Source organism: Heteronotia binoei, chromosome 13 (genome assembly GCF_032191835.1).
Source record: "Heteronotia binoei isolate CCM8104 ecotype False Entrance Well chromosome 13, APGP_CSIRO_Hbin_v1, whole genome shotgun sequence".
Lineage (NCBI taxonomy): Eukaryota > Metazoa > Chordata > Lepidosauria > Squamata > Gekkonidae > Heteronotia > Heteronotia binoei.
In genome coordinates, this window is record NC_083235.1 from 27,754,810 (window position 1) to 27,781,331 (window position 26,522).

The following is a 26,522-nucleotide window of genomic DNA, read 5'->3' on the forward strand; positions in this document are numbered from 1 at the left end:
GTGGAATTCTAGCATGAGCTCCTTTGCATATTAGGCCACATACCCCTGATGTAGCCAATCCTCTAAGAGCATACAAGGCTCTTTTTTGTACACTCTGGGAGGATTGGCTACATCAGGGGGATGTGGCTTAATATGCAAAGGAGCTCCTGCTAGAATTCCACCCCTGGGGGTGACAATAAAGATGGTCCACCCTCTTAAAGAAAGATGGATGCCAACAGATTCTTGAGGGATCTGGGGGAGCTTCCTACTCGTTTAGGTGGTGGTTTGTTGAAGCCCTGCTTGACCTCTAGAATGGGAAGATGACCAAGGTGGTGGTCATGATTACTTAACAAGAGCCCTTTCCTGTAAATAAACATTACATCAGTCTCCCTGGTTTTCTTCAGAGGCTGTGGGTGTTAAAGCAGCAGGGATGATGGTTAGAAGAGTGGTAGAGGAAGACTCAAGCTGAAACTGATTAAAAACCCTTATGGGCTGGAGCATACTCAAGAGTGATATTTCAGGTAATAAGGGCTTTTTGCATACAGTCTCCACAAAAGGAAAGAACCAGTCTGCTAATACTTTGCAGATTTAAAAAAAATCAATCATAATGCACTCCAAATTACACTCTGCTTTAATGTAATAATGTGTGTGACTTTGGGTACTGTTTGTTATGTTTTGATGGATATATATCAATGTATGTTGCCTGGTGGGTGCAGACATGATCTTTGAAGGCCTGCTGCCATGCATATACTTGACCTTTGCCTATCCTAGGGGATCAGCTAGGTTAAGATCTTATTCAGGTAGTTAGTTTATCTGCCTCTCTTTCTTTCTGGGTGAATTTGACATATAACAGGGTTGGCCAAACTTGCTTAATGTAAGAGCCACATAGAATAAACATCAGATGTTTGGGAGCCATAAGACATGAAGGTCAGGTGTTTGAGAGCCATGAGGAAGGGAGGGAGGCAGGGAGGGAAGGAAGGAAAAGAGATCGGGGGAGAGAAGAGGGAAGAAGAGGTAGAAAGAAAACAACTTTAACTTGAAATGCATTCTCCAAGCTGCCAGCTGGCTTGGCTTGGAGAAGGGATTTAAAGAGACAAATGCCTTCTCCAATCTGGCTGGTGGGGTGGTGGGGGCTTTGAGAGCCACATGATATGTGTGAAAGAGCCACGTGTGGCTCCCAAGCCACAGTTGGGCCACTCCTGACATATAACATGGGGAGGGGAGTACTTTAAAGGGGCAGTTGTGAATCTCTTTTTTTAAAAAAAAACCCTTAAATCTAAATACCATAGATCTGAATGAATGTTGGCTGGCTGCATATTTACCTGCTTTGGACAAGGTAGGACCAGAACCAATGGGTTGAAATTAAATCAAAAGAGTTTCCAGCTCAACATTAGGAAGAACTTCCTGACCTTTAGAGCGATTCCTCAGTGAAACAGGCTTCCTCGGGAGGTGGTGGGCTTTCCTTCCTTGGAGGTTTTTAAGCAGAGGCTAGATGGCCATCTGACAGCAATGAAGTTCCGTGAATTTGAGGTAGGTATTTGTGGGTTTCCTGCATTGTGCAGGGGGGTAGACTAGATGACCCTGGAGGTCCCTTCCAACTGTATGATTCTATGATTCTAAGGTTTCCACATGTGTGGCTTTGCTGCAGGTATTTTTGGGTGAGACATTATTGGGATCTTTTTCAATCCTGGCCTCCAGTCCAGGTTTGAGATGGAAACTGCCTCTGTAGCTCTAGAAGATAATTGGCATTGGGGGTAGCAGTCAGTGATTTTCTTTTGTATATTTTGGTGGCTTTTGATACCATCATTCATGGTATCATTCTCTAGACCATGGTTTCTGAGGGACTCCATCTGACAGCAATGAAGATCCTGTGAATTTAGGGGGAGGTATTTGTAAGTTTCATGCATTGTGCAGGGGGTTGGACTAGATGACCCTGGAGGTCCCTTCCAACTCTAGGATTCTATGACTCTGGTACTTTCCCGAAGGGCAGATTCCCAGATAGGGGATTGACTGTTGTTCTGATGCTTGATCCTCAGGGTTCTACACTATCTCTTATGCTGTTTAAGGTCCATATGGAACCATAGAATCATAGAATAGAATCACAGAATTGGAAGGACCCCCCCCAAGGGTCATCTAGTCCACCCCCCTGCACAATGCAGGAAATTCACAAGTACTTCCTCCTAAGTTCACAGTATCAACATTGCTGTCAGATGGCCATCTAGACTCTGTTTAAATACCTCCAAGGAAGGAGAGCCCACCACCTCCCGAGGAAGCCTGTTCCACTGAGTAACCACTCTAACTGCCAGGAAGTTCTTCCTAATGTTGAGCTGGAAACTCTTTTAATTTCATTTCAACACGTTGGTTCTGGTCCAGTCTTCTGGGGCAACAGAAAACAATTCTGAACCATCCTCTATATGACAGCCCTTCAAGTACTTGAAGATGGTGGTCTTACCACCTCTCAGCTGCCTCCTCTCCAGGTTAAACATCCCCAGCTTCTTTCCTCATAGGATTTTTCCGCATAGGACTTGGTCTTCAGACCCCTCACCATCTTCGTCACCCTCCTCTGGACATGTTCCAGATTGTCTATATCCTTCTTAAACCATGGTGCCCAAAACTGAACACAATATTCCGGGTGAAGGTAGTCCCCTGTGCAAGCACCGCATCATTACCGACCCATGGGTGATGTCACATCACAACATTTTCTTGGAAGACTTTTTTTTTAATGGAGTGCTTTGCCATTACCTTCCTCAGACATCTGCCCTTTACCCCCAGCAAGCTGGGTATTCATTTTACTGACCTTGGGAAGATGGAAAGCTGAGTCAACCTTGAGCTGACTACCTGAACCCAGCTTCCACCAGGATCAAACTCAGGTCATAAGCAGAGCTTGGACTGCAGTACTGCAGCTTACCACTCTGCAAGTAAAGCAATACCCATCACTTCTATGATCTGGGCACCACTGTTAATATAGCCCAAAATTGCATTTGCCTTTTTATCCACCACAACACACTGTTGACCACTGGCTGAAGGCATCCGGAATCTCAGAGTCAAGTGATGCTGTTGATATTCAGCTTTCTCACCTTTCCATCAGATCTTATGGATGTAGCTGAAATCCCAAGCTAGTGTCTAGAGTAAGTAATGGTCTCTATGTGGTAGAGTTGTCAGGTCCCCAGTGGATCTCCAGCTACCACCTGAAAATTGGCAACCCTCTGAATCCCCACCACCAATGCAGAGTTCCACTGATCTCTATGCTGCTTAAGATTCAGGCATGTGTGGGGCAGGGGGATGAACCATAGGGTGGTGTAGGGGCCCCAGTGCCCTACAGCTGATTGCCTCTCCTCATGCTGTTGCGTGATTATGGAGGCCCTTCCTCATGTTTTGCCCAGGGCTCCCAAATCACTAGGACTGCCCCTGCTGGAGTTAAATCCCCTGCTCCCCCGTCCATCCACATGTGCTAAAGTGCTGGGAGTTTTGAGATGAAGTCATTAACTGTAGTGACTAAAAATACTTGTATTTACAACCAACCAAACTCTGCTATTCCCACTCCCTCCCTTTCTCTCTAGCTGAGAATAATTAACTTTTCTGTTCTGCCTCATGAATGGTAGTCATGTCATTGGAAAGTCTGGATATTCCCCAGCTTTCATTTAAAAGATTCCAGCTGTATCCATTTTGTGATGAAGAGATGGAGAAGGATCCTTATGAGCTACTGATGGAGATAAGGACATGGCAAGGCTGTGATATAGGAAGCCCAGCTACCCCAGAGATGGTTTGGCTGTCCGGATGCTCTCAGAGTTGCAGGCGGATTCAACAGGGTTTAAAAACAAAAGCGAGGCCATTGTGACAGAGAGTGAAGATGGTTCAGATTTGTCAACAGAAAAGAACACAAGAAGAGCCCTGCTGGATCAGTTGTCTGTCTAGTCCAGCATTCCATCTCATGCACTGGCCAACCAGTTGCTCTGGAGGACCAAGAACAGGACACACAGGCCTAGGCCTTCCCCTGATGTTACCTCCTGGCACTGGTATTCAGAGGTTTTCTGCCTCTGAATGTGGAGATTCCTTTTAGTCGCCACGGCTAGTAGCCACTGACCTCCATGAATCTGTCTAATCCCTTTTCAAAGACCTCTATGCCTGTGGTCATCGCCACACCCTCTTACAGCAAATCCCACATTTTAATCACTCCTCTGAGTAAAGAACTATTTCCTTTTTGTCCGTCCTGAATCTACTGCCCCATCGAGAGAGGCCTTCCCTCTTCTTTAAGCCTGCCTGTCCCATGTTAGCAGCAGCCCTTGGCAGCTGTGGGGACTGTGGGGGGGAAAACCACTGAGGGAATGTCTGCACACTGGGCTGCCTCACAGCCCAGCCCCACAGCCTGAGCCGTGCAGAGCTGCTTCTGGTTTGAATTAGCAAGCAGGCGGGTCAGGCTAATTGGGACCTTTCAGATCTCGCCAGTGCAAGCTAGAGGGATGCAGGAAAGAATCCCTTGTGGGCCGGAGTCCCAGTCAGGCAAAGAAAAGCCACAAGGCAGGAAAGAGGGGAGCAGCTGTGGGCCAGAATCATGTGTCAGTATAAGGCTTGAGATGCTTGGGGGGGGGGGAGGGGAAGGGACAATACCAAGCTCCTATATTATGCATGGAAGAAGTTCTCAGAGTTTGTATTCACCAAGTGACTAATATCAATTAGTAAGCTCAAGGTGCCCCCTATGTCCACACAAATCCACAGTGGTTCTTTTGGGGGGATGCTTATTTGAGGGAGGGGGTCCTACCATTTTAGGTTCCGCAACTATAATGGTTGAGGTACTTCAGAGTGTTCAACCTGGGATTAAAAACAAGATCTTGAAAAAGCTGACAGGACATAGGGGGCACTGCTGCTGTGAATGGAGGGATGTGTGAGGGAAGAAAGGGTTGTGGGATTCGACTATACTTGAAAGGGGCTAGAGCATTTTATTTAGCGGGAGTCAGTTCTTACATACTATCCCAGGATTTTTTTGCAGGGGGCCACAAAGAACAGGGCAGCCTTCTTCAAGGCCTCTCAGGGTGGTCTAGGCAGGGTGGGGTGATAACAAATTGGCTTTGGGGGGGAGCTGATCTATCTTTTAGCGAATTCACAGAGATTTGTTTCTGGCCCTGGCACATGGGAGGTAGCATGTTAAAATTGCCTTTTTGTTCTACCGGGAATTTTTTGTTTTGAGAGAGAGGGGAGGAGGTGGGGGGAGACTGCTAAAATCACTCTCTTTCCCCAATCTCTCAAACTCTGGGAAATGATTGTCCCCTCCCTCCCAGAAAAAAAAACTGGCAGAGAGCACTGACTTGTGGAGAAATTCGCTGAGGGCAGGGATGTATGAATAGTAAGCAGGGGGACTGCTTTTCTGAGACAGCTTCCCGCCCCCCCTTCTCTCCGCCACTATCGCTCATCTGTTTATGTTAATGCATTTAAATGCCTGGAAATCAGGAGCTGTTTTCATTGATCAGGCCACAGTTTCTCAACAAAGCACAGAATCGCTGAAGGAAAAAAAATAATCCTGGCTTCCAAACTGGAATGCTGCTTTAAAACAGAGTGGTTGGCAGCCTAAGGGGGAGCGAGGGTACAATGGCTGTCGGGGACCAGGTGTGCAAGCCCCCTTTCCCCAAAAGCTGTGGGGCATGAGGAGGCTGTGGAAAAACTGAGCTGAAGGAAGGAGAGGGAGCAAAAGGCCTGGTTTGGCTGCCTGTGCTGCAGGCAGCGGAGGGAAGGGAAGGGCTGCCATAGAGCTGGGTCAGATGGAGGTTACTGCACCCAAAGGGGGTTCTTGTAGAGTTCATGCCGTTGGCTGGCTTGACGTTCGCTCGGCCTTCGTGCTGGAAGGAAAGGGAGAGGCTGGGGGGGAGGGAAATGGAGAAGAGGGAGGGCGAAACAGCCTGGCCAGCTCCTGGCAAGTAGCCTAGCCCAACCAGGGAAGAGGGATTCGGGCCTAGCCAGTGAGAGGGAAGCCCAGTTTAGCCAGTGGGAAAAGGCGAATGTATGTGAGTCCTTCATCAGTGAGGGGTGAAGGAATGAGGTTTGGCTTAGATGGGGAGGGGGAAGGAAAGCCTTGTTTTGCCAGGACTGAGGGAGGGGCAAACAGAGGCCTGGTCCAACTTAGCTAGCGTGTATGTGTTGGCCCAGTCAGTGGAAACGGTGTGTGTGTGTGTGTGGGGGGGAGCTCTAAAGATCTGTCAGCCAGCGTGTTTGAGAAAGAGTTTGCCCCCAGATACTGGGGAGATGCTCGGCTCCATCAGCAATGGGCCAGCTCAGCCATAGTTAACTCCTTTGGCTGAACAACCTCACTATTTTGATGAGGTTGAAAAGTGGACTGACTCTTTACTGGATCACATAGGGGCCAGATGGCTCCAGGAACAGAGCTACTTATTCAGTCCAGTAACCAGGAACTGTGGACCAACTACCGTGTTTGTACTGATGATTAACTGAAAGTTGAGTTCCATTGACTCCTTTTGCAGCAAAAGGCAAAAAATAACTTTGCTTAGAAAAAAAGAATACTTAGAATCTGGACTGTCTTTCCTGAGAAATGAGCTGCCTTGCTGAGGAATGGGGCCACAGGTCGACTCGTGGCTTGGTGGTAGAACATCTGCTTTGCATACAGAAAGAGCCAGATTCAGTCCCTGACATCTCCAGTTAAGAGGACCAAGAAGTGGGTGATGAGACAGATGGAGACCCTGGAGTGCTGTTGCCAGTCAGAGCAGGCAATACTGACCTTAGTCTGACTCAGTATAAGGCAGCTTCATGTGTATAGGAAGAAGATGCAGCAGGCAGAATCTTGTGAGGTTCCTTTTTTGAACAGTCCCTTTGGACTATCGTTCTTCTACTGGTGGTGTCCCAAGAACAGTAATCTATTATTCTAAGAACAGAATCAATTGCCCAGCTCCATGGTACCAGATCATTGGCTCACATCAGACCTATGGAACATGGGCATGAACCGAACTACAATTCACGAATCATGAATCATGCATAAATCGGGCCGATTCATGGTTTGTGCTGAACCAGTCCGGATCTTGGTGCACTTGGTTCATTTTTGCGGTTCGTTTTCCCCAGGGGTTGTTTTGTAGAAAAATAGGTGGTGGAGCTCATCCAGGGATTGTTATGCAGCTGCACATACTATTCAATGGACAAGGAGGTGGAACTCTCAGAAGGAGGAGGTGGAACTCTCAGAAAGGTTCAGGAGCTGTGCTCCTGTGAGCTCCCACTGAATCGGAGGCCTGGTTTTCCCAGACTGCCTGGTGCTAATTCAATCAATTCCTAGGCAATACTGGGAGTGGACTTCTATGAGCCCTAAAAACACCCATAGCAGTTGCCCATAGCTTGAATGGCAGCTCCAAGAGGCAATCATGGGGCTCCTATTCTACAGCATGAAGAGTTGTCATGAGAACTGAAGCTGAGCTTTCTTGGGGGGGGGGGGGCTATAACTCAAACATTCCAAATCCAATCTTTGCCAAACATGGAGAGCAGGTGGAAGAGAGCCTGCTGAAGACTCCCTGTGAGTTTTACACCTCTGGAACCAAACGAACCAATGAAACACAAACTAGGTCAGAAATAAAACACATCACAAAATGAAATGAACCACCATTTCCCCCGGTTTGTGCCCATCTCCAATAAAAGCCTAATCTAGTCCAATTAATAGCTTCTCTGACCTTCAGTGAAATGATGGATAGATGGGGTTGACCAGCCAAATGATCTAAAATTCTTTTCTCTCCAATTGGCTGTGCCCCCCCCCTGCCCAAACACTCACACATGAAGCTGTCTGATATTCAGGGGTGGAATTCTACCAGGAGCTCCTTTGCATATTAGACCACGCACCCCTAATGTAGCCAGTCTTTCAAGAGCACCTTGTAAGCTTTTGGAAGATTGGCTACATCAGGGGTGTGTGGCCTAATATGCAAATGAGCTCCTGCTAGAATTCCACCCCTGCTGATATTGCGTCAGAACGTTTATCCATCAAGGTTAGTATGATCTACTCAGACTTACAGTAGCTTTCCAAGGTCCCAGGTCTTTCACATCATCTGCTACCTAATCTTTTCCATCAGAGATGCCAGAAATTGAACCTGGGACCTTCTCCTTGCCAAGCAGATGCTCTACCGCTCAGCCACAGTCCCTCCCTTCATCCTGAGGTGTAGTGGAGTGACATATCTGAATGCAGAACCTATGGCAAAAAGATGTATTCTCAGATGGCCACATTTGGGGTTTGAAGGCTAACAGAGGTGCTAGGGGGAAGATTTTAAGATGAAGATATGTGAGTCAGAGTGCCTGCATGATCAAAATTGAGGCCATGCTTGTGTCTGAGAGATGATGACTGTGCATTCAAGAGCCTCTTTTGTCTCTTTACAGTAGAATGTGTCCAGATGTGTGTGACATCAAGATTATGAGACTAACAGTGCAATCCTAATAGATTCAAGTGGGTAGCCATTTTGGTCTGAAGCAACAGAGTTCGAGTACAGTTAATGTCCTTCTACGAATTTGGGATTGTGCAGCTCTATTTAGGATTGTACTGTTTGCGTGTACAAAAATGATTTTTTTCTCCCAAGTAGTAGGTCATATTGTCAGACTATGCTGATGTTCTACTGGTCTGCCTTATTTTGGAAAGGCCACCATCTAGACCAGGGGTGGCCAAACTTGCTTAACATAAGAGCCACACAGAATAAACGTCAGATGTTTGAGAGCTGCAAGACATGAACGTCAGATGTTTGACAGACGGATGGACGGAAGAAAGGAAGGGGTGGAAAGAAGGCAACTTTAAATGCATTCTCCAAGCCAGTTGATGGGGCAGTGAGGGCTTTGAGAGCCATACAATATGTGTGAAACAGCCACGTGTGGCTCCTGAGCTGCAGTTTGGCCACCCCTGATCTAGACTAATATAAAGTATGTCTTTAGCTTTTCCTCTCCTGTTGCATGATGCAAGGCTTTTAATTCAGGAGTTTCCACACCTGACCTGGAACTGATTGTCAATAACTTTAGATAATTTTCACCTTCTCCTTTAAACTTAAGGGTTGTTCATTTGTGTTCTCTCTTGATGTTGTGTGATCTACTTATGCAATTTGTAACAAATCCCTAATAAAGGTTTTTTATTTGAATTGAATTCAGGAGCTTCTACACCTTATCAAATTTGGCCCAGTAACATGAGGAGCCTTGACTTAGATAGCCCAGGCTAGCCTAATCTGGAAAAATTTCAGAAGCTAAGCAGAGTTGGTCCTGGCTAGCATTTGGATGGGAGACCTCCAAGGAATACCAGGGTCATGGCACCAAGGCAGGCAATCGCAAGCCACCTCCAGACACCTTGAAAACCCTACAGGGAGTTTCCATTAGTCAGCTGTGACTTGATGGGACTTTCCACCACCCCCAACATTACATACTTTGGTTCATGTGTATGACAGACTGAGCAATCAGCTTCAGATTAACAATAGGATCGCTGACTGTTGAGTGATTCCCTATAACTGTACCTTTAACAATGATTCAGTTGTTAGGGAAGATGTTAGGGAAGGGACGGTGGCTCAGTGGTAGAGCATCTGCTTGGTAAGCAGAAGGTCCCAGGTTCAATCCCCAGCATCTCCAACTAAAAAGGGTCCAAGCAAACAGGCGTGAAAAACCTTAGCTTGAGACCTTGGAGAGCCACTGCCAGTCTGAGTAGACATATACTGACTCTGATGGACCAAGGTTCTGATTCAGTATAAGACAGCTTCATATGTTCATATGTTCAATCTACAGGAATCAATGGCCAATAATATATTTCTCCCTACTATGGAAAGTTTCACATGCTGATTTCTGTAGATCAAACTGTTGCTGACGGCACTGGAGCAAGCTTTTTTCCCCCTGATTATTTGGCAAGACTCGTTTCTTTGTAAATTGAAAGTTGTTCCTCCTTTTTTCTCCCCTTTCAAGTCACTGATTTGCCACCAATGACTCACATGCATACGTATGAGTGGACAGGTTGGCTAATAAACAGAGTTTCAAGGCCTGATAACTTTGTGAGTTTATTTGCAAAGCCCATTTGAGAGAGACAGTGTGTGTTTGTTTGTGTGTGTGTGCATGCACATGCTGTGGTGTATGTTTGAGACATGAGGCAGAAAAAGAGACGTTTGACTCATTGTGAAAACGGCAAGTGTAAACTCATGGCGACGATGTGTGAAGAGTCTGAGATTGACTTTGGGGTTAGATTCAGAATGGGTAGGAGGAGCAACAGCTTTGCTTTGTAAAAGAAATCTTTTCTGTGACTATTATAGATTTTATAAACCAGACTAAATTCTTTACAAGTTACAACATGGATCCAATTGTCTCTGGTTTCAAAATACCCTGTGCAATGTCCCATCGTCTATAATCTCTGAAGGAAGAACTAGCAGTTGTTCTCAGGGCTGAAAAGATTCAGTTGTTTGCTCAATAGATTAATTCACTGATTGCAGGTTAGAAATGTGAACCAAAACTATTAGATTAAAACCCCAATGGCTTCTTTTTTTATATAAGTTTCCTCTCTTGATTCAGTCTGTGTTTTTGAATAACTTCCAAAATATTGAGTTAATTAGTTGAGAAGATCTAGATTTTTAATTAAACTCTGCATCTCCCATGCCCGAATGCCCGCTCTCATATTAGCAAAAAACAGAAATGAGATATTACTTGCTACTGAAAATGGCAAGAAATCAAGTCAAGTTTTCCTCTCTCTGTTTCCTGAAATCACAACACTGTGCATTTCCCTCACGTCCTCATTCACAGCCAGTGATGTGGAATGAGGGCAGGGAACATGACGTTGGGATTAATTTTATTACACTTTATGAACATAGGAAGCTGTTTTAGATTAAGTTAGGCCATTAGTCCCATCTAGTTCAGTGCAGTGACTGACAGTGGCTCTCTACAGTCCAAGAGCATCTGCAGGCCAAAGTGGGACCCTTATGTATACCAACTGTGTGTATCTTCAAAAGGTAAAGGTAGACCCCTGTGCAAGCACCAGTCGTCTCTGACTCTGGAGTGACGTTGCATCACAACGTTTTCACGGTTGACTTTTTACAGGGTGGTTTGCCATTGCCTTCCCCAGTCATCTGCACTTTCCCCGCAGCAAGCTGGGTACTCATTTTACCAACCTCAGAAGGATGGAAGGCTGAGTCAACTTTGAGCCAGCAACTTGAACCCAGCTTCCACCGAGATTGAACTCAGATCGTGAGCAGAGAGCTTAGACTGCAGTACTGCAGCTTTTCCACTTATCCATATGGAAGGGCGGGAGGAACAATACACACTGCTTCCTTGTAGGAGGATTGGCTACATCAGGAATGTATGGCCTAATATGCAAAAGAGCTCCTGCTAGAATTCCACCCCTGCATAGAATCACAGAGTTGGAAGGGACCTCTAGGGTCATCTAGGATCAAGTCCTTCACAATGCAGGAAATTCACAAACACCTTCTCCCCACACACCTCCCACTGACACCTGTTCCATGCCCAGAAGGTGGCAAAAAAAAAAACAAAACCCTCCAGGATCCCTGGCCAAACTGGCCTGGAGAAAAATTGCTGCCTGATCCAAAGTGGCAAACAGCATTTCCCTGGGCGTGTAAGAAAGGGCCATGAGAGCTAAGTACAAAGGCAAGCCTTCTCTGCCTAAATTCGCAGAATCAGCACTGAGAAGGCAGGGAAAGGGCCAGCAGCTATGGGCCCTGCCAGAAGCCCTGGGCCTCAACAGCTGCCCCACCTGAGGGTCTGCAAAAACTGGCCTTCCTGTTCAGAAAATCATGATCTGCTTACTATTGTGGACTTAAAATCACTGTTTTAAAATGTACTTGGGCAGCTCAATCTAGACATAAGTGGTGGCTGGCTGTGGCGTAGCTGCTGCGCCGCTAGTAGACTTCCTGAGGACTTTGGCACGCTGGAGCGTGGGGAGGGGAGAGGCGTAGCTTGCCGTGAGGGAGATGGTCGCCATGGCAATGCCGCTGGTGTAGGCATGCAAGGGAGGCGGAGGCAGCCGGAGGGGAGGGCCAGCCCACCCCCTCCCCCCCCCAATGGCCAGACCTGGCGCATGTGCCATGGCTCATAACAGTCAGGGATGGGGAGAGGCGGCCCCAGAGAGGCTGATAGCTATCCCCAACCCGCCCCCCAACAGAGAATGGAGCCAATGATGGGCAGACCATCACAGGCAAAGGAGAGATGTCCCACCAACACAGGAAGGGAACAGGAGTGAGGCTGGGCATGCGAGCACGAGAAGCCTGGCTTGGTGACGAGGCGGAGGTGGGGGCGAGACAGGCCCGCAAGGGACCACGGAGAAGTCATCAATCCCCTCACACTCTCCTGCTGTCAGAGACTCTGCCAATGGCAGGCAGACAAGCAGGAAGTACCAAGTGCAGGTGTTCGCTGTCATAGACAGCGGCTGGAATGTGTGTCTGGGAGTGAGCAGTCCAGCAGCAGTCCAGCACCATCCCACCCAGAGACCCCTGTGTTGCCCTGACGCCCCCTGCTATGTGCACAGAACACCTCCCCTGGGGGCCACAGCACTCAGAGTGTGAGTGCATCAGCCGCAGAACTCTGAGTCCACTTCATCAGCCCTCCCTTAGTGCCCTGCACACAACAGTCCTGTGGGGTCGGGTAGGCTGTCAGCCCGGGCAGGCTGAGGGGTGGCACTCCCCTCCCCTGTCCAGCCACGCGGGGGGCAGCATGGCGGCTCATAGACCATCCCCCCAAAAAAAACCCAAGTTGCTCACCCTCCCAGGCATTCCCTCAGAAAGGCCACTGACAGAGTGGGGGGGAACGTGCCCAGGGAACATGCAGCAGATGCCAAGCAGGAGAGACAACAGAGGGCACAGCTCAGACTTTATTTTTCCGGAACAGAGTACAACAGTCTCCCTGGCACGCGCTGGCCAGTCTCGCCTTGGGCGGGGCTCCATTCTGAGCGGTGGGCAGAAACAGTTGAGGGAGTGGGGGTGCGGTGGAGCAACACACGCAGAAGCTTTTGTGTTGGAGTCCCACCTGCAAAATGGAAATAGAGATCAAGAGCACCTGCAGGGGCGGCGGCTGGAAGAGCAGGCTGCGTTTCAGCCAGGCGCTCTCTTAAAGGGACAGTCTCTGACCCACCTCCCCACAACGGGGCAGCTGCAGCACACACACACACCCCGTGTTCTGCCAGTGGTTGGGAACACGACAGAGGGCAGACCAAGGGAAGGGAGCAGGCAGCAGCACAGGGGAGCAGGGTCAGCAAATGCCCCCTGCTGGAGCCCACTGCCTAGTTCAAGTGCCAGAGATGCTTGCACACCAAGCGGTTGAGATCGAGGGGAGGGGGAGGCTGGGGGGGGGGGGTGACAGTGAAACTTACCTAACCATGGGCGACAGTCCTCGCATGCAGAGCTTCTGGGAGCCCGGAACCTGTGGAGACCTGGAAACAAGAGCAGTTAAAGATACTCGCAAGTCAAATATACTGTCAAAGCAACTGTGCAGTGCAAAACCCGTCACCAACATGCCTGCCTGTCCCTCACTCTAAGTCTGTATGGCCGGGAGCTCACCAGCAAAACTTCCCACCACACGCTCCTCTCTCTAACAACTGAGCTGTGCAAGGCCAGAGCAGAAGTATTTCTAGGACGGGGGAGACCGCAATTGGGTGCTGGGGAGGGGGCTTGTCAGCCTGAGGCATGAGGCCAGTCCCTAAGGGGTTTGCGAGCTTCTGCAGCGGTGGAGGTGACCTTTGTTTTTGGTTTCAATTAGTGCCTATGGGAAATGCTGCTATTTTTGCCGGCATAATGTTCGCCTCTCGGGGGTGGGGGTGGGGGGCGTGTCATGGGCCAAACTGCTCAGGAACCTGCCTAAGCCTGGCTACGCCCCCAATTCCACCCCCTTCTCTGCCTGAACGCTGTGCTCCGCTTCACTTCCATCCACATTCGGGCGCAGCCCTCAGGCGCCGCTGCCCTTGGGTGAAGTGGCACCCAGGCGGCCCCCCCGCCCACGTAACTCCCCTCCGCTTTGGCAGTGCCAGTTGTACGTCGGTGCAAACCCTTGCTGCACCCACGTAGCAGCTCATCTGCTCCCAAAAGACTTTCCACCTCCCCCCCTCTGGATTGTGCTGTTAAAGACTGAAATAATCTTTTTACCACTTTAGCATCCTTTTACAGTGTAAATGAATTTAATAATCCAGATTGTAAATACAACAACAAAACAAACTCTGCAGCACTAGACTAAGTCCAGCACTAGACTAAGTCCAGCCCTGGCAAAGAACTTATTTGTGCAAATTTGCACAGGCTCAGAGGCTAACTTAAACTGTGCTGCCTGCAACCCAATTAATTTAATAATCCAGATGGTAAATACAACAACAAAACAAACTCTGCAGCACCAAGCTAAGTCTTGATTTAAACAAAGTCTTGAGTCCAGTGGTGCCTTTAAAGACCAACTAAGTTTATTTTGGGGTATAAGCTTTCAGGTGCATGCACAATTCTTCTGACACATGCACACAAAAACTAATACCCAGAATTAAACTTTGCTGGTCTTAAATATGCCCCAGGACTCAAATCTTGTTCTATTGCTTCAGACCAACATGGCTTCTACTCACATACTGAGCCAGTTGGGTGTAGTGGTTGTGTGCAGACTCTTATCTGGGAGAACCGGGTTTGATTCCCCACTCCTCCATGTACAGTTGCTGGAATGGCCTTAGGTCAGCCTTAGCTATCGCAGGAGTTGTCCTTGAAAGAGCAGCTGCTGTGAGAGGCACTCTCAGCCCCACCCTCCTCACAGGGTGTCTGTTATAGGGGGAGAAGATACAGGAGTCTGATTCAAAGAGAAAAGCGGGGTATAAATCTGCAGTCTTCTTCTTTCCCCAAATCCTGATTTAAATGTGATAATTGTGAAGCAAAGAACAGGGCTGGCCCTAGACTGTCTGGCATGCTAGGCAAGACTAACTTCTAGTGCCGCCACCCGCCCATTGATGACATTACTGGGTCACACGGGGGGAACCCAGTTTGGTGCCCCCAGAAGCAGAGCACCCTAGGCAATTGCCTAGTGGCAGGGCCAGCCCTGGCAAAGAACTTATTTGTGCAAATTTGCACAGGCTCAGAGGCTAACTTAAACTGTGCTGCCTGCAACCCATACAAAGCAGCTGTGTACACTTAATTTGTTCCCCAGAGATCCATAGCCAGGCTCCTTTCAGATATTGTACTGGCTTGCTATCTGGCCATGTATAGCTGCTTGCAGCATGCTTAAAAGAAGACCTTGAGTCCATGCAAAAGTTGCACAGTGGAAGTTCTTTGCTTCACCAGCATCACATTAAAATCAGGCTCATTCCAGCATGAACTTTTGTGGATTCCATCTGGAATTCTGGTGGTATGCACACAGAGACAGTGAAGGCCTGCTAGAGTGCATTCCTGAAATCACATCCTTTTACTTTGCATTAGTAAAGTTAGTATACTAACCTGTATACCATTCCATTTTGCACTTCCAACCTCTCAGAAGGATAAAAAATTATTAAATAAATAAACATGCTGCTCATACAAAGAAATATTCCCATTCTACCCATACATATGCAGAAAGGGCTGGAGAGGGGTGAGGGGGACCAGGCCCATAGCTAACCAGGGGCTGATGGGGCCTGGACCCCTGACAGGTTTTTGGGGCCCCTCACCCCCTTTCCATGGCCACCCACTCCTATGTGATTTAAAGTGTGCCATTGCTTCTCCCATGCCATTTAAAGGGCCTGCCAATCAGCTGATCGTCAGGCTCTTTAAATCACACAGGAGAGGGATGGCCCCCAGCCTCTCCAGCTTTCTGCACTCAACTGCATGGGCTGGTGGTGACACTGAATCTTTTTGTAAAGGACCTTGTCTGCTAGGGATCTCCATCTGTGGATCTGGAGAAACATTGACTGAGGGGTGACATGATAGAGGTTTACAAGATTATGCATGGGATAGAGAAGCTAGAGAAGTACTTTTCTCCCTTTCTCACAATATGAGAACTCGTGGACATTCAATGAAATTGCTGAGCAGTCGGATTAGAATGGATAAAAGGAAGTACTTCTTCACCCAAAGGGTGATTAACATGTGGCATTCACTGCCACAGAAGGTGGTGGCGGCTGCAAGCATAGACAGCTTCAAGAGGGGGTTGGATAAGCATATGGAGGTCTATCAGTGGCTATTAGCCACAGCTTATAGTTAGAACTCTCTGTCTGGGGCAGTGATGCTCTGTATGCTTTGTGCTTGAGCGGGGGGCACAGTGTGAGGGCTTCTAGTGTCCTGGCCCCACTGGTGGAACTCCTGATGGCACTTGGTTTTTTTGGCCGCTGTGTGAGGCTGGACTGGATGGGCCATTGGCCTGATCCAACATGGCTTTTCTTATGTTCTTACTAAAGCAGGTATACAATTTAGGACAAGTGAGTGGGTGGATACACTTCCAATGTGATCTGTGAATAATATTCTCTTGTCTACTTGCTTGGGATGGCTTTTGAGATATGGCAATCCCATGAATTAACGCCTTTTCCAGTGGTCACTGCAGCCAAAGCATGGTAGCCTCAGATTATCCATTTTAGCTCCTAGGGAGAGTTTGGGCTTGATTTGATCTAGAAAAGACTAATTTGTCTTCTTGGTGGTCCATAGCGTAAAGTTCTCCAACACCACATTCAAAGGAATCAGCTTTCTTCATTGTCCAACTTTCATAATAGTGAGGAATCCCATGGCATGAATTAATTTGATCTGCGTTACCAGCAACACTTCCTTAAATTTAAGAATCTTTTTGAGCTCCTTCAGCTGCCGCCCCAGTCTCAATCTCTTGGGGATTAGTTACCCCTAAAATGTTTTCAAGACCCTGCTTTCTTTGATCAAGGAGGTTAGAGGGGCGGGGGGTTTCTGCCTCCAAGCCAGAGCTGTAATCCCCTGTGCATGAATATGGGACTCATCATCACCACCACCATTCTGGTGTGTCGCTTTGCCTCTGTATGAGAAGCCCAGCCCTAACTGTACTGTAAGAAGTCCCGCTTTGTTTAACAGGTCAAATAACTCCGCATCGCCGGTTGTAATCTTTTGGGCTGTTATTGTTTAGAAAGGTACTGCGGGTGGGGCTTGAGAGAGAGCGGGAGGGAAGGAAATCGCGATCCCAACAACGCTGCGTGCGTCTGCATCTGTTATTTCCTTGTTGCAAGCTCGCTGAATCACAGTTTGTGCGCGTTTCCTAGGTCCTCCTTGCGTTGTCGTGTTTGTGTGTGCGCGCGTGTGTGTGTTTATGCGCGCGCGGCCGCGGCCTTTAGTCAGATTCGGCGGCGTCCCTCCCACATGGCCCGGCCCCCTTTCAGCTCCAAGCCACACCCACCCGCTCGGCAAGTCCTGAGCCGCTTTCGCCCAAAGGTAATAGCCGCCGAGCAGAAAGCGACCGCGGGCGCAGCGCCTGGGACTCCGGCGGCCAACTTCACGCGCGGCGGCGCACCTTTACGCGCGCAGAGTTGCGCGCGGCGGCGGGGGATCCCGCGGGCGAGTGAGCGCAACCCCCAAAGCCGCCCTCCCTCCCCCTCCGCGCCTTCGCACTCCGAGAAGGGGCGAACACTTCCCACCCCCCATCTCTTCCTGGATCATCCTCAACAGACCGTCATAATAGTCATAATTACTACTCTCCTGGTCACCGCGCCACCGTCACCATTCCTTTCGTGCGCCCTCGCCCGTTTCCCCCCGAAACGGCTCCTTTGCGGAGATGTACGACTGCATGGAGGCGTTCGCCGTCACGCCGCGGCAACTCTACGATGTTACCAACCGGAGCGCCTGCATGCTGCGGAAGTCGAGCATCAGCCCGTGCTTCGTTGGCTTGGATCCCTTCGGGTGGCCCCAGCCGGCCAGCTTGCAATGTAGGTGACCCTCCCGCCCCGCCCCGGCGCGCAGCTCCAAGCTTGGCTCGGGCTCTCTCTTTGGGGAGAGGCTGGTGGGAGGGATGGACCGGCTGGAGGGATTGTTGGCATCGGCTGCCCATGTGGGTGGGGTTGGGAATTCCCCCCCTCCCTATTGCAACCGCGCGTGGGCGTGGAGCACGAGTGGATCGGCGTGGGCATCCTCCTAGAGGGCGCTGTTTTCTGTGCATGTGTGTGTGTGTGCGTGTGTGTACGTTCCGTGTATTGTGCAAAGCTGATTGGTGGTTCGGAGTTCCAATTTCCCCCCCCAACTTTCCCCCTGCTTTGGAACTCGGGGTATTGCAAAAGAGTGTTTTGCTGGGAGAGGGAGCAAGATGTAGAGGGAAGACTTGCTGACTTTTTAACTCGGGCGCTCTGCAGCCTTTCTGGCGCTCCCCTCGCTTCCTCTGTCCCAACAAGCGTGCTGGGCGTCAGTTGATATGGGAACTGGGGGATACCCCTGTCTGTCCACCATATATACGTGTGTGTGTGTATGTCTCTCTCTCTCTTTGTCTTGATGTGGAAGCGCATTATGAACACCAGATGAGGGGAAGAGCTTTTGAAGTCTTGTGGCGACCTGAGGATGGGTGGGTGGAGAGGGAGGGAGGGAGGGAGGGGTTGAGCCCCGAACTAGAAAGCACGTAGGGCCTGCATTTGGGTAAATCGTGCTGGCTGTTGCGGGGGCGGGATTGTCTGTAACAAAGCCGGCGGATTTAATTTGTTCGGACTTTCCCTGGTTTAAAAAGAAAAAATCTTAAATTGGCTGCAGCGCACCGGGAAGTGCGATTGCTTTGAGAACCTAGCGAAGGGTGGGGGGGGGGGGGAGAGACGGTTTTGTCTACTTTCACGCTCATTGTGGAAATCTGGAAATAGAAAAAGGGGGCGGGGGAGAGATCTGTCAAACACCCAAGGGTGTCTCCGCAGGTCCTGCGCTCCCGCTTCTCTTTGAGCCGCTGCCAAATCGCTTCCCTCCCTTTCTCTGCTTTTTTGGCAACCTCCGCGACTGTTTACAACTTCGCAGAAGAATCAGCCTTTGATTTGCACACACGCACCGGGGCCCGGTGGAGGCATCTCCCCAGCACCTTTGGGGGCACCTGGGGACGCGGCTGAAGTTCTCTTCCTCCCTGCCCCCCCCCCGCTCCCACTACACCCCCATCCGATGGGAGCTCGGCTCTCTCGACTCGCTCCCCTTCAAGCCGTTTCGTTTGGAGCGGCCCCACCCCAGCCTGGCTGCCAAAGCGCTCGCTAGAAATGTGGCACTTTAACTCTTTCCCCGGCGCCTGGAAATCAAAACACTTCCTGTCTAGAGCTGTAATTGAATCTTGGGAGGATTTTTTTCTCACCCTCCCCAAAGTGTTTGCACAAGTTACATAGAGAGAGTGAGCAGCAGGCGAGTACGGTAAAACACACACACACAATTAAGGAAATAATAATTCAAAATAGACTTTTCAGGGGAATTATATAGTGAGACAGCATTCAAGTCCCATTTTTCATGCTATTCTGAACTTACGTAAAGTGATAAAGGGTGCCTCTGAGTGTAAACAAAGTGCTTTTCCATCACCATGGGGTGCTCATATCCAGCCATGGCCTCTGCACATCTGGAATTAGGCTTTCAATTTAGAAAGGCAGCTTTCAGGCAGGATTTAACCCTGGCACTTCTGTTTTTACCGTCTTCGGGGCTGTGAGAGATTTACGGTAATTTCCTTTATTTTATTTTATTTGGCTGTGGCTTGTATCCACTGCTTTGCATCCATGGTGTGTGCGAGAAGTGTGTTCGGGAACTCAAAAGTGTTCTGGACTCCGCTTGGAGAAATGACAAGTTATTTTAGGCAAGCAAAACGGAAAGACTTTGCTGTGTAATTTCTGCCCTCTGTACTTATTTGTTAGGCACAATGGCATCTGGATATTTTGGGGGGAGGGCGTTGCCGATGTCTTGCTGCCATGAACATCGACCTGTCCTGCCCAGCACCCTTGACCTGTTTGCAGAAATCCTAAGAAAGGATGAGAGAGCAGCGAGTCTTAATTTTCCTTCTCCCAGAGTGCAGGCCCATCTCTGTCTTGTGTCCCATCTGTTTCACTGTCAGGGACACCCAGGGTGGACTCTGGGTTGGCCAAGGAGAGCTTCAGCAGAGATCCTTTTGGAAGAGGCCTCGTTCTTTGGTTTCCTTTTAGGCTGACAATGTGGCAGAAATAACTCACTCAGGCAAGCATAGGCAGGTGAGTTAATTTAAATCCTGGTAACTTCAGATTTAATTGCAAGGGTCCTTTTTATCACAGTGCACTTTATAAAATGTGCAAGCTGACCACGGTGTTTGCTTGGAAAAGGACACTTTGGTTGCTAGACTCTTCTGAAAATGAAAGCAGAGAAGCTTCTCTTTCATCCACAGAGTGTGCATCTGGCACACTCAAAACAGTTCCAGTGCTGCATGTGACAGACAGCCAATCTTATCCGATTGACTTCCATGTGCAATTGTGATGAGATTAAAAAAGCATTGTCAACATCAGATAATGAAACTCTAGCCTGTCAGTAGTGATAGAAACCCCGGAAAGAGGGCCAGTTCCAGGTTTTCAGGGTGCCTGGGCACCGGGCAGAGCATTTCCATGGCTCCCTTTTCTTCTGCCCACCACCAGCACCCCCACCCCTTGTTGATGTCCTCCTTTCCTCCTACCCATCTGCTGGCCTCCTTATTTTATTTATATCCCACCTCCCCACCCCCCCAAGGGGGACCCAAAGATGCTTAACAACATAAGAAAAGCCATGTTGGATCAGGCCAATGGCCCATCCAGTCCAACACTTGTGTCACAGTGGCAAACACCCCCCCCCCAAAACACAAGTACAATCAGGAGGTCCACCAGTGGGGCCAGAACACTAGAAGCCCTCCCACTGTTGCTCCCCCAAGTACCAAGACAAAGCATCACTGCCCCGGACAAAGAGTTCCATCTATACCTGTGGCTAATAGCCACTGATGGACCTCTGCTCCGTATGTTTATCCAATCCCCTCTTGAAGCCATCTATGCATGTAGCTGCCACCAGTGCTGCATGTGCCTGAAGCTTACTTCAGTGTCTTTTTCTCTGTTATATCCTCAGATTTCTCACCCCAACCCTGTGAGGTAGGCTAGGCTGAAAGTGTGTGACTGGCCCAAAGTCACCCAGCGAGCTTCCATGGCAGAGTGGGGATTCGAACCTGGATCTCCCAGATCCTAGTCTGAGACTTTAACTACAACAGCACACTGGCTCTCCTTCCTGCCTGATTGTGTGTCTTTCCCTGGTCTGCTCAGAAGCACTCTCCTTGCCCATGCTCACAGCTGCCTGCAGGCAGCTTGAACCGCAGGTAGAGCACTAGCAAGTGAGCGGGCACAGGGTGCTGGCAGCATTGGACCATGCCAGCAACCTTGGGCCATGGCGGCTGCCCCACTTCAGGGTATGCTGATGGCAGCCCTGTGCTGAAATGGCCAGAAGTTGATAGAAACAGCAGTTATACAACATTTCTATAATATTTTTGTTGCATTTGTAGCAACTGTGAGGCATGATTGGGCCATGAGTATACCCATCTGCTGATTGCATCCATGTTACATCACAGTAATTATGTTGGAGCAGCTTTGAAAGACTTCTGCCGGTGCTGGACACAATGGCAAGGTTGCTTGCTAGAGTGAGTCATATTGATACTTGCCCATTCTGAAACATTCACTGCCTGTCTTGCTTCCTTCCAAGCAGAATTCAACGTGCTGGCAGTTATTATCTATAAAATCCTAGATGGCCAGGAAGTAGGGCATTTAAAAGGTCAGCTTATCCTGCATGAAACTGCCCATCGGTTAAGATCAGCCCTTCCTTTATGTGGATGGGCTCCTAAGAAAGGCCTTTTTTGTTTTGGCTCCTCAGCTAGAATCTTCCTGTGGAGATTCATCTGGTGCCTAGATCTTTTTATAAAGTAATTTTATTTCTCCAGCTTTCTTGTTACTTTCAGATGTTATTCTGATTACGCTTTGTTGTTCTGCCCTCCTTCATTCTCATCTGGGGCGGTGATGCTCTGTGTTCTTGGTGCTTGGGGGGCAACAGTGGGAGGGCTTCTGGAGTCTGGCCCCACTGGTGGACCTCTTGATGCACCTCATTGTTCTGTTCTCCATTATAATCTTCACAACAAACCTGGGAGGTAGATTAGACTGAGAGAGTATGACTGGCCCAAGGTCACCCAAGGAGGTTTCTATGGCAGTGTGAGGATTTGAACCTGGGTCTCCCAGACCCTGCTCTGACACTTTAATCACTACCCCATACAGGCTATCTTGATCTTTAGACAGATTATGGTTTTTTTATGCTACCTGATTTTGATTGCTCTTTTGTTTTTATGGCTCAGTGAATGTTTGAGTGGTTATAAATACCTTGAATGAACAAATAATCCTGAGATAACAATAGATTCAGGTGGGGTAGCTGTGTTGATCTGAAGACACAGAAAGTTTGAGTCCAGTGGCACCTTTAAGACCAACAGAGTTTAATTCTGGGTATAAATTTAAGTGTGCATGCACACTTTGTCAGATACATTGAAACAGACTTCACCAACCCTTACATATAGATGGGGTGGAGTGTTGCCAGTAATTGGAGTCAAGATTCATCTTTACTCCAGTTAGTTCTTCCTGGCAACAAACCCCCTGGCCCATTCTCTCTCTACCTATGTGTAAAGGTTGGCAAAGTCTGTTTCAGGATATCTGAAGAAGTGGGCATACACACGAAAGCTTATACCCAGAATTAAGCACTGTTGGTCTTAAAAGTGGCACTAGCTCCAACTTTGTCCTGGGAGATGAGTTATGCTGAAAGAGAGCAATGGACCGAAGGCCTCTCAATGAGCTTTGTAGTTGAGTTTTGAACTTGGAGCATCCAAACTTAGCTAATTGGAGTCACATCTCGTGGGAAGCTATAGGAGTTTGTGTCTTGTTATTTTAATCCCAGTGTACCCTTCCCTTGCTAGTTTAAGAGAAGCAGTCTTTCTCTTTTAAAGCATACACATGGTCTCTGCCTCTTTCTTATTACTCTGTTAATCTTAATCTCTGTTAAATAATATTTTTATCTAAGAATATGTAACAGGTTGTTTGCCCAGATCATCTCCCTAAGCGCTGGGATATGCAGAGAAAAATACCCATGTGTGTATGCATGATTGCTTAGAGCAGCATTGAGAATAGCGTAGGCAAAGTTCTTTTTGAAACGTGTTGTTTTGCAACAGTCTTTTGTAATTGATCTGGTATTATACAAGTCAAAAATAAATTGGGCCCACTTACTGCTAAATTAATCCAATGATTGTGCTAGCAGTGTACATTGGTGACACTAACCATTACTAAGAGAGCATAGGCAAGGATTTATATAGTCCATGGTTTATATATATTTATTTATATGTTCCATGGTTATACATTTCCACTGCACAAGCATAAAAGTTACTATTGGTGCAGAATACAGCATCTTAGGCAACTACTGTCATTAAAACACCCACACCTCCAATCAAATGTCTAGTTGTGAAGATTGTTTTGGGGTCTCTTTAGTTTACATTCAGTTTCCAGTGTGCACACTGAATTGTGCTGTAGATCACGTTGCGCTTTACATGTGCTGCACACATGAGTGTTCTAAATAAAGCCTTGTTGTTTGCTTAATGCGATGTCTGTGCAATGTGTGAAAAAGTGATCTGTGCACACCAGGATCACTTAATATGTGTTTGGCACTCTGTTGTGTGAACTGTGTATTTGTTAGTAGGGAAAGGGTAGGTAGTTGAGTATGTGTAGGGTAATGTGGAGTGTGTGTGTATTTCCATGTGCGGGACATGGTCTCTGCCAGCAGGAATGCTGTTACTGAGACAAATGGCTTATATGGCATCCCAGCTGCAAACATTTTACGGCTGGTTATAAATGACTTGTTTGAAGCTCCGGCAAGGCGAGGGGCAGGAATTTCCTCAATCTCAGCAATTTAGGCCTTTAAAGCCCTCCAACAGCCCTTGCTCCTCGGGTTCGGGTTAAGCAATGCTGGAGGAAGGAAAGCAACAGAGATCCGGGGTTGGCAGCAAGTGAAGATAGACCGCTGGCTGAGAAGGGATTGCTCCATGGGTCTGCATGGAAATACAAAAGGAGGGGGGGTCTTGTCTTCTTCAGCTGGGGGTTAGAAGTGCTTCTGCGCGATGACATCTGTAAAAGGTTGTGGAGGATTCTGTAATTCTCTCCCCCCCCCCCCCTTTAATTTTGTTTGCTTCCTTGCTGGCAGCTTAGAGGCTGCCGGTGGACATATTGCGAGAGATGCATCAACAGATAAGAACGCAGAACCGCTCAAGAGTGACACCGGGGCTTGCAAGCCTGGCATGCTGTTTTGGAGCCAGTTTGTGCAAGAGGCCTCTGCTTTGGCATGGGCCGCGCTTACTTTGGCTTGGGCAGGAGGAATAAGGACTTCACCTACACCCAGCAAAAGCTGCTCTTAAGCACTGTGTCCACCCAGGCAATCCGTTGAAGGGTGTGTAGATGGCTTTGTATGAAAGTCCCCTTTCTTTCCTTTTTTTAAATAATAAAACAAAAATCCCACCCAGCATTATTGAGAGAAAGAAAGCCTCTCTTCCCAGGGGGCCAGTGGGCTGTGGGAAAGATTTGGACTCTGTGTGTGTATTACTTGTAACCAGTGTAGGCAGTTTTTCCTTGCTGTCCCCCAAAGCTCATTTTCTTTGTATTGTTGGCTTTCAGGTGGCAGCTCCAGTGCTTATTTCTTTTTTAAATCTTTGGTCATGCACATGGCCAAAAAGGAATACACTGGAGCTGTTTCATTTCATGTTTTAATTTCTAGCTTGCACCGTTCCTGTGATAGAGGGCTATGCTGTAATCTAAACTCATAACAACCTATTCCTTGGTAATCTAAAACACATGATTTTTAAAAAACCCAGATTTAAAGATACAATTAAAATTCCAGAGCCTTAAAAGCTTAACTCTGGCCACTGTAAGCCACCCCTGGCCCAGCAGAACTTTTCTGGTTTCTTTTTCTTAAAAATGAAGCTTCTAGTAGTATTTAGAACAGCTAGGCCCAGGCGGAAAAGCTGCTTGGCTTTTTATACAAAAATTTGAGGCTTTTGAAGGATTGAGACAAAGTCAAGGGTTTGGGAACTCCAGGCCTTCTAATATCTCCAAAGGCTGTTGGTATGCACAACTGCATTGGATCTGGCACCCTAAGGATCCATCCTTCCTTCCTTCCTTCCTTCCTTCCTTCCTTCCTTCCTTCCTTCCTTCCTTCCTTCCTTCCTTCCTTCCTTCCTTCCTTCCTTCCTTCCTTCCTTCCTTCCTTCCTTCCTTCCTTCCTTCCTTCCTTCCTTCCTTCCTTCCTTCCTTCCTCCCTCCCTCCCTCCCTCCCTCCCTCCCTCCCTTCCTCCCTCCCTCCCTCCCTTCCTTCCTTCCACCTGAAACATGTAAAGTCAGTGTGTAAAAGGAAACCCAAGATTTTACGTTTATTTACTTCATTAATATCCCACATTTCTCCCCAGTGGCAACTCAAAGCTGCTTACAACCATCTCCTTTCCTTCATTTTATCCTCACCACAACCCCATGAGGTGGGTTAGGCTGAACATGGGTGACTTGCCCAAGGTCACCCAGCAGGTCTCCATGGCATGAGTAGGGATTCGAACCTGGGTCTCTCATCCTAGTGTGACACTGGAACCACTATATATATGCCAGTTACATGCTAGTTCCCAAACCCTTGACTTTGTCTCAATCCTTCAGTCTCAATTTAAGGCAAAGTGCCTTCAAAAGTGGAAAGGGGGTAGGGGCTTCTGCTGTCTGAAGAGAGACGCAGGATCAAGGATCCCCACGCTCCTCAGGATCTGGATTATCAAATTCTGTATCTCTTGTACACATCGCCCTTTGAGTATCTATTGGTGTCTATTGGGGTAGGTATTTGTGGGTTTCCTGCATTGTGCAGGGGGTTGGACTAGATGACCCTGGAGGTACCTTCCAACTCTATGATTCTATGGTACCTGAGCCCACTGTGGACATCAGCTGGTTTGTATACACACAAAGAGAGTTCTTCTGTCCCTTCTCTTCCCCTCCATGGTGGCTCCAGCCAGTTATTTGGGTGTGTACAGAAGCTATTTAGAGAGGATTAAGTTAGAGCTAAAATGCAGTCCTCTCCAGGAAATGACAGGCCTGATAACAGCTTGGCTTGACGAGAGCCTTGAAGGAACCTGATGTTTCACTTGCCAGCGGTTTCTGATGGTTAGATAAACAGGGACTCTTTGGCTTCCCTCCCCATCCAGCTGGGGTTGATGGCACAGAGGCAGGCCTTTTGATTGACAAGAGTAACGGACGAAGTATCCCGGAAAGAGACAAAGGAGCCATGGTGAATCTCTGGAATGGTCAGATATGTCTTGGGGTGGTGAATTATCCCGAGGACAGAATCAAAATTAGGAGGAGCTGTCTGCACGAGGGGGCAAAACCATGGGACGCAGAGGTGAACTGCAAACTGGGACGCCTGGTTTCCTTTTCCTCTGCAGGAACTGAAGGAGGACTCAGTGTCATAGTTCCTGAAAAGTGACAGGCCAGTTGCTGGGGTGGGGGGTGCCCGCACTCTTCCCCACTCAGTTATTTTATTGGCTTGGATTGATTGTGGGAGCTATGTGCTCCTCCCACCATTGTTGGTGCTGGAGCAACCTTCTGATCTTCTTCGTGGTCTCTGTGCAGTCCCACACATGGGTCTTGCCGCAGGCAATGAATC

General features: G+C 48.3%; 1 protein-coding gene across 2 annotated transcripts in view; it reads left to right on the forward strand.

Moving 5' to 3' along the window:
- RARG (retinoic acid receptor gamma) overlaps nucleotides 1–26,522 on the forward strand; it is a 193,938-nt gene that overhangs the window by 103,582 nt on the left and 63,834 nt on the right. Inside the window, exon 1 of one of the 2 annotated variants that reach the window (XM_060252201.1) lies at nucleotides 17,543–17,767. The exons of the other annotated variant lie outside the window; for it this stretch is intronic. Coding sequence (XP_060108184.1) covers nucleotides 17,617–17,767 — 151 coding nt within the window. The 5' untranslated portion in view covers nucleotides 17,543–17,616. Of the gene's footprint in view, nucleotides 1–17,542; nucleotides 17,768–26,522 lie in introns of those variants that run through there. 2 annotated transcript variants of the gene reach the window in all.